This window comes from Coccinella septempunctata, chromosome 2, assembly GCF_907165205.1.
Source record: "Coccinella septempunctata chromosome 2, icCocSept1.1, whole genome shotgun sequence".
In the NCBI taxonomy this organism is placed as follows: domain Eukaryota; kingdom Metazoa; phylum Arthropoda; class Insecta; order Coleoptera; family Coccinellidae; genus Coccinella; species Coccinella septempunctata.
In genome coordinates, this window is record NC_058190.1 from 9,465,788 (window position 1) to 9,474,199 (window position 8,412).

Consider the following 8,412-nt stretch of genomic DNA (forward strand, 5'->3'; position numbering starts at 1 on the left):
AGTCGCTGAAACAAATGTTCTTTATGGTTTCCGGTTCAGCAGCAATCAAATTTGTTATGATTTCGCAATATTCGATGCGTTCTTGCACTATTTGCAGTTTATATGGAAAAAACTTGTTTTCTCAGCACATTTCGCACTTATTCACGGGAAACTCCTGTGTTTTGAGCTGCTTGTCGCTTATGGGTTGATGGCAAATTCTGCAGCTTCACCAAGCACTCGCGTTGAAGCCCTCCTTTCATTCCCTAAACAGCCAGTTTGTTCAAATTTTTCTACCAATTGACGTATGTATTCATAGCTCACAAGTTCGTCTGGATGTCGTTCATTCAATACGTTGGCAGCTCTTCGGAAACAATTACCCTGTTGCGCATACAGCATACATTCGTTCTGAAAGTGAATAAACCATTTTCATGAAAGTACATGTCGGATGACCATGCAAATATTGCTCAAATGATAACATGCGTATTTTCGCTTCTTATGCAGATCGATGTACACATGTGGCTGTAACAATGCACCCCGTATCTTGATCAATGGAAGAGCGGCTTTCCACTGGTCATGGTGTGATTATTTTTAAGATGTTATACACACAAAATTTGAATGCCCTCGAAAGGGGAAAAATGTGGATTTGCCCGTCGCACGAAGGACTGGTCAGAAAGATGGAACAAGGATTTCGTACAAGCGGTATTATTATGAGAGATACAAGATACAAATTCAGGTTGACAACCATCCCCTGTTGGTCTCCAAGACGCCAGCGAAAGAAAAGGAGAGCTGGTTTGCCGGACGTTGTAATATTAGTTGCGGAGTTATGTCAATTGACCGGTTTGACCGAAGAACAGCGGCGAAATTTTACAGTTGACGTCCGCTTGGCGACTAAGACCAGAATCCCACCGCTGTCACCAGTGTAACAATGCACCCCGTATCTTGTTCAATGGAAGAGCGGCTTTCCACTGGTCATGGGGTGATTATTTTTAAGATGTTATACACACAAATTGAATGACCTCCAAAGGGGAAAAAAATGTGGATTCGGTCCGTCGCACGAAGGACTGGTCAGAAAGATGGAACAAGGATTTCGTACAAGCGGTATTATTATGAGAGATACAGGATACAAATTCAGGTTGACAACCATCCCCTGTTGGTCTCCAAGACGCAAACGAGAGAAAAGGAAAGCTGGTTTGCCGGACGTTGTAATATTAGTTGAGGAGTTATGTCAATTGACCGGTTTGACCGAAGAACAGCAGCAAAATTTCCAGTTGATTTCCGCTTGGCGACTAAGAACAGAATCCCACCGCTGTCACCAGTGTAACAATGCACCCCGTATCTTGATCAATGGAAGAGCGGCTTTCCACTGGTCATGGGGTGATTATTTTTAAGATGTTATACACACAAATTGAATGACCTCCAAAGGGGAAAAAATGTGGATTCGGCCCGTCGCGCGAAGGACAGGTCTTGAGTTGATATTATTTCTGGGGAGAAAGTTTGAATGAAAATGTATAAATTAACAAATAAATCTATTGAAAATAAAATTTGAACTTCTCTACAACACTCGTACTGGGCCGTTAACACCAACTTAAATCCTTAATTTCTCAAAATACATGCAACGAGAGCAAAACAATAAACAGTAATTTCCATCAATAAAATCTTGGGTTGAAATCTATTTCCCATCTTAGCGCATAACAGCAATAAAATGCAATCAATGAATTTTTCAGGACTCTGGACAAAAAAATTGGAACTTTCTAACTTTTTCTGCGACTGTTCTTCGCCTAACGCTGCTGATGAAGAACTTTCGGACACCAGACTTTCCACGCACAAAACGGCGAATTGTTTACACTCAACCCGCACTTTTCCGTCGCAAACTCTTAACGCTTTACGTTTCGACCCTATCCAAAATTGCAAAAAATCCTATATCCAATCTTAAGGTACTACAAATAAAAAATAATCGCCTTCCTCAGGCTACAAAGAAATTAATAACGATAAATTAAGTAAATGTGAACATAGTGGCATAATATAAATAATACTTCATTAGATATTTATAGGTGTCTAATGCAGTATTCAAGAAATACTTCGATGCTGCTACCTGTTAAACATTTCGTTGTGGCTTTTCAACGCTTCGAATTTATTGTTATGGCGGTTGTGCCGTTTTTGTTCTTCTCTCTGCATTAGCAGTACCTTTACATTTTTCATTCCGTTGCGTTCTCCACGAATCCGTGAAAACTGTTGTCACTTGTCACATTCTGTGGACGCGTTAACATTGATTTTAATCATTGGTAACATTGTAGTATGTATCAGTATGAACAACCTGTATATTTTCATACGTGAGACGGCAAGGCCTGTGAAATTATTATTATTATTAGAACGTGCCTCAGATAGATAGACTTGATCTTGAAATATCACGTAATCGATATCTGTATGTTTATAACCATTGTCATTCATATTTATCAATTCATGATGTATTATAAACACAACCCGTAAACAATGTATAAATAATATATAGCATTTGTCTAAGGAAGATTCATTCAGTGTGTGTATTCATTCATTATTGAATTACATCATACAGTTGTCAATTCTATAGTCTGTGCTCCGTTCAACATGTCTTAAGAAATAAACACCTTTGATGAGTCTGCCGAACATTATTCGTCATCCCTCCACCGCATAGACGATTAGCCGAACCTACCCTAGTTGGGTACATCACAACATTAAGATCGGAGTGAAACGCGTCGTTTTGTTCACTGGGAGAAGAAACGTTGAATAGAAAAATAAGCAAGCCATCTATCTAGGCAAAGTTTCACTTTCATTTTCATTAATTCGGATTTTTTTCAAGAAAAAAACGTGGAATTGATGATAAGATTACAGTTCAAGTGAATAAGAAGAAAAAAACAAAACCTAGAGACACAATACCAACAGAAGTGCCTCATATTACTTTCAAAAATATTGTCGGAATGGAGAGCACATTATATGAAATAATTCGGCATGCATTTCCCCTAAAGAATCAAGATGTAAGAGAATATTTCGGCCCTAAACGCCGCATAGGTTATTTACTATATGGACCTCCTGGTTGTGGTAAAACTCTTTTGGCCCACGCAATTGCTGGACACTTCGGTTACCCACTCATAAAAGTTGCTGCTCCAGAACTTGTAGAGGGAATATCAGGAAATAGTGAAAAGTTGATAAGAGATCTTTTCAAAAAAGCTATTGCTTCGGCTCCCTGCGTTCTCTTCATTGACGACATCGATGTCATTACCAACAATAGGTTGAATTCTCAAAAAGATATGCAAAAGAGGATTGTTTCACAAATCAATTGTTGCCTGGATGACCTTGCAACAAATCCATTGGCGGGAAAAGTAGTATTGATTGGCGCAACAACTAATCCAGATTCAATGGATCCAGCACTGAGGAGGAATGGAAGATTTTCGCGTGAAGTTAGGTTAGGTATACCATATATATTATATTGAGTATAAAAAAAAACGGTTTACCATCAATCAGAATCTAGTGATTTTCATACATTTCTGAGAATTGGTTTTCGATAAGAACGTTCAGACTAGTTACTCATTTATTTCTTATGAACAGACTACAATCATTTCAAATATCATTACTATCAAAAGATAGTGTGTGTGTTCACCACACAAAAATTACAGAACTTCATACCCGATTATATAGCCTAATAATATAGTTGTGTTATTTCATTGATAATTATGACTATTTTTTTTCATTGCATATTTATGATTTATGATTTTTGTCAATTAGCAACATACTTGAGATTTTGTTTCATAATTTTGGAATCAATGAAAAAAAAAGTATTTACTACATTTCCCAGTTTCTCTTGTGTAGCCTCTTGTGTGGCACCTAGAACTTCTTCTTCTTCTGGGAACCTTCGTATATAAGCAGTTTACCAGGTATTCATCTTCAATAGTACTTTCTGAGGTACTGGGAATGATTCTAACCGAAGACAAATCCGAACTTTGTGGGACGAGTTTTATAAATTGCTGTTTTGAGCCCGTTTGTAACAGCCGAGAATTCTCTGGAAAATTCTCTAGCAAATTTTGGTAAGAAAACGGCAGAGATTATTTTGTATGCAACTTAACTACCGAAGGTGCGTATGTAACGGTAAAGAATTCACGGCGCATGAAACCTCGAGTAAATTTTCTAGAGAATTCTCGGCTGTTGCAAACGTGCTTTAGATAAACCATTGCTGGACATCCAGTTTCATAGGCTCCTGTATTTTTCAGTAAATAAACCAATCTACCTATGAGGATTTCTTACTTGTCTTCTGAGAACCTTCGTAGATAAGCAGTTTACCAGGTATTCATCTTCGATAGTACTTTCTGAGGTACTGGGAATGATTCTAACAGAAGACAAATCCGAACTTTTTGTGACGAGTTTTCTGAATTGTTATTTTAGATAAACCATTGCTGGACATCCAGTTTCATAGGCTCCTGTATTTTTCAGTAAATAAACCAATCTACCTATGAGGATTTCCTACTTGTCTTCTGGGAATTTTCGTAGATAAGCAGTTTACCAGGTATTCATCTTCGATAGTACTTTCTGAGGTACTGGGAATGATTCTAACAGAAGACAAATCCGAACTTTTTGTGACGAGTTTTCTGAATTGTTATTTTAGATGAACCATTGCTGGACATCCAGTTTCATAGGCTCCTGTATTTTTCAGTAAATAAACCAATCTACCTATGAGGATTTCTTACTTGTCTTCTGGGAATCTTCGTAGATAAGCAGTTCACCAGGTATTCATCTTCAATAGTACATTTTTTTACGCCAAATATTGGCCTCTGACATTTCTTTCGTAAACTTCTCACAATTCTCATTACTTTTTATTCCATCCGATGTGGCCATGATACCTCTGATGGTTTCAGAAGCCAGAAGATTTCTCTTATCAGTTTTTATGTTGAAGAGATTACTGAAAACTCTTTCAACACTGGCATTAGAAAAAGGAAGAACAAAAAGTAATGAGAACATTCTTTCCAAATTTGAAAATAGGTTCACTCCAGCATCATTTTTCAATTTAAAGACTTTGGCCCAATATTTTTCTGCGTCATAAGATGCTAGAAGGTCTAAAGTATTATATTCTAAAAGTGCATGAGCCCTCCATTCATTGTCCAAATCTTGTGGGTCTATATAATTTTTAAGTATTGGAAATCTTTCCAATACAGGTCTGAGGGATTGAATTGAGAAAGACTGTGAAACTTTTGGATCCATTATTTCAATTAAATTGAAAATAGGATCATCAAACTTGAATTTATCTTTAATATTTGATATCAGTTTGATGTAAAAAGACAAAACAGTATTGTAAAAAGATTCACAGTATTTCTGCCTAATGGATTTATTTATTTCCTGAAATGATGCAGTAGCAGCAACACCTAAATATATTTTATCAAGGGGTACGAAAAAATCCGGATTCTCATGATTCAATTTAAAAATATCGTTCCTATATTGTCACTACAGGCATTTTTAAATAATATGACGCTAAAGTAGATAGCAATTTTTTAGTTTCAAGCTTGAGTTCATACAAAAGTTGTTTTTCAGACTGAAAAATCATGTTGAACTCAGTTATCAAGCCTAAAACTTGAACCATTAATTCTAGGTACACTTTCGTGTAAGGATTACTCATTGTTTCCAAAATGGCTTCAGTGATGTAAGATGGATCCTCATAAACATTCTCCCTGAAATAGCCTAACAGAGCCTCATACTGTTCAAGTAGTCGGTCAACACAAGCCTTAACAGAGAGCCATCTGGTATTTGAAGGAGAGAGAATTTTATGAATATCCACCTTGAAGAAAATTTGGAATTCTTCATATTTTTGTCTGCGTGAAGAGCTCCTACTAAAATGGCTGCCTATATTTCTGAGCATGTCTTCTACATGTTTTGGTAATACTAAGCAAGCCCTTGAGGCTGCTAAATGAGCCATATGGCAAGAACACTTCACGCACACAATATAGGGAAGACATTTTTTTAAATGGGCAAATACTGACTGATGCTCCCCAACCATTACATTGGTGGTATCAGACGAAAAGCCTACTAAGTTTTGAAGGGGAATTTGGCGTGTGTCCAAGCTACCCTTCAAAACATCGAATAATTCTTGTGCAGTAGAGCCCTTTGTTTCTACCAAATCAAAAAATTGAGTTATGATTTTTTCTTCACTACTGAAATAGATCACAGTAAAGGCACACTGCTTTTTAACTGATATATCGGTAGTCTCGTCCTTGATAAGAGAGAAAAAATTTCCAGGAATTTTTAAATTATTAAAAAGGATTTTCAAAAAATTATGACCCAAACTTTCAGTTACCAAAGCAGTGGCCTTACTCCTTTTCAATTTTATGCTTTGAGCTATTTTGGAATCCAGAAATATATTTTTCAATACAGGAACTAAAGTGTCCATGAATAGAAATGAGAGATTATTAGTAGCTACCAAACTACTCAACTTCAATTCTGCCACCTTCACAGCATTTTCATGAGCGGATTGACTTGGATTTTTCAATATTTCATCAATTTTGGAATTTTGCGAAACTTTCTTATCATTCAATTTATGTTTTTTTGTTTTACAATGGCTGAGCAACAAACTCTCGTGGCTCAAAATTTTGCAGTGGCACAATTTACAAAATGCATACTTATCGTTTTCTGACCTTTTCAGCCAGAATATGAATTCCGGTAGTTCGAGCCAACACTCCTGCAACTTAGATATTTTTGTCGCTCAGCTTCCAGTGCATTCTTCTGACGATGTCCTCTTCCTTTTCCGTTCATGAATGGTTTCATTCGGAGCCTAGAGAAAATAATTATAAAATTAAAAATGAACAATCATGAGTCCCACATTAATTTCTATTTTGAGGTAAAATGAACCTTTTGCTGAAAATTCATTTTGATATTAAATTTTTGATTCAATCATACTTTCCTATACGCAGAATGAATCAATTCGGATTTGATTGAATAAAAAAATTTAATTTTATAATTTTTCCAAAAAAAAAGCATTTAACATTTAACTAGTTCTCCGCAATTTAAAATATTTAATTCAAAAATGTAATATTTAGAAAGTATTCTTAAGAACTAAGAAACAAATCTACTACAATACTAGATGCAGGACATGCTCAAAAAAAATTCACCCACAAGTCCAATTTCTTCATTGATGATCTCTCCATCATTATCATCGTCATGGTGAGTGTTTGGCACTATATCAGCGGTGTTGGATGGAAGTTCTTGTTCTTCAGGAATGTCCTCGTCATTCAAATCATTCGATACTGAAGAACTTGTGGAAGGTTCTTCCGAACCACTCCTCTATAAAGCATAAAAATGTACAATAGCAACATGATTAAAAAAGTATTATGTAATTCAGTATTTACTTTGCTTTTGAATTGTTGAAGCCACTTGTCCAATTTCAAAGAATGAAAAAAAATTGTACAAGAATTTATTTTCTAACGGTCACTGGATGAAGAAATCTTTATCTTTGCTTGGATTTAGCGCTTGCATAGCTGACTCACGTAACTCTCTCGAAATTAACAAACAAATAAGAAACGCGAACGCAACTAAGTACAAAGGTACGGAGCTTTTACAGACTTGCAACATCTGGAAATAAGTCATTTCATTTCATTGCTGTATCCCGTTACCGGGAATAAATCTACAAAAAGAAGAAGAAGAAAAAAATAATTCGAACAGACTTGTAATTTCTTAGTGCTAGTTGCGACTGTGTGCCCTCCTGTGACTAAAGAGACCCAACCGTGACCTGTAGATCCTTCCACACTCAGGGCATGGATAGTCACCAACCAGATCTGGCCGCCGCTGTATCCTTCTCGATTCTCCATCATAACTGTGTACCAAAGACCTCCACTGTGACCTGTCTAACTCTAGTTGTTCCCAGTTATGATTGGCATTAACTGATTTTAGGGATTGATGTAGTGTATCCTTAAACCGCTTATACTGGCCTCCTGGTTTCCGGGCTCCCTCAGTGAGTTCGCCGTATAGAGCTATTTTGGGGAGTCTTGTGTATTGCATCCTCAGAATGTGGCCGCTCCATCTGAGTCGGGCCCTCGTTACTTAAGTCTCAATTGTTGTACAACTCGCGCGCTGCAAGACTTCTGCATTCGAAACTTTGTGGAACCATCTGATGTGCATTATCTGTCTTAGATGACGTTGCTGCGTCTGTTCAAGCTGTTTAATATGTCGCCTGTAGGGAGTCCAGCTTTCGCTTCCGTAAAGAAGCGTTGGGAGGACCACTGCTCTGTAAACAGCTGTCTTGGTCTTCAGATTGAGGTCGCGGGAAATAAGTACAGCCGTAACGGCAGAAAATATGTGCTGAGTTCCTTAAATCGCTAAATTCCAACCATATACTGGATGCATGTCCATTAGGTGTATGCATATTTTTATCCTTCCCCAAACATGGTAATCTGAGTCCGTTAGATCGGGTTGACGTGATGG

The 8,412-nt window shown here is 37.0% G+C and overlaps 3 protein-coding genes across 3 annotated transcripts; 2 read left to right on the forward strand and 1 right to left on the reverse strand.

The window, feature by feature from the left end:
* The first annotated feature begins 445 nt into the window (after window positions 1-445).
* On the forward strand, window positions 446-926 carry LOC123306723. Its single transcript, XM_044888845.1, has one exon. It carries the CDS (start codon window positions 528-530, stop codon window positions 900-902), a length of 375 nt encoding a protein of 124 aa, XP_044744780.1. The 5' UTR covers window positions 446-527; the 3' UTR covers window positions 903-926.
* Window positions 927-2,818: 1,892 nt separating this feature from the next.
* Window positions 2,819-4,438, forward strand: LOC123306717 (nuclear valosin-containing protein-like). The gene has a single exon (XM_044888839.1). The coding sequence runs from the start codon at window positions 2,934-2,936 to the stop codon at window positions 3,444-3,446; it is 513 nt and encodes a 170-aa protein (XP_044744774.1). The 5' UTR covers window positions 2,819-2,933; the 3' UTR covers window positions 3,447-4,438.
* A 376-nt stretch (window positions 4,439-4,814) lies between these two features.
* On the reverse strand, window positions 4,815-7,544 carry LOC123306698. The gene is made up of 2 exons (XM_044888816.1): window positions 7,108-7,544; window positions 4,815-6,766 (listed from the first exon to the last, which is right to left on the reverse strand). Exon 2 carries the CDS (start codon window positions 6,383-6,385, stop codon window positions 5,435-5,437), a length of 951 nt encoding a protein of 316 aa, XP_044744751.1. The 5' UTR covers window positions 6,386-6,766; window positions 7,108-7,544; the 3' UTR covers window positions 4,815-5,434.
* Window positions 7,545-8,412: the final 868 nt, after the last annotated feature.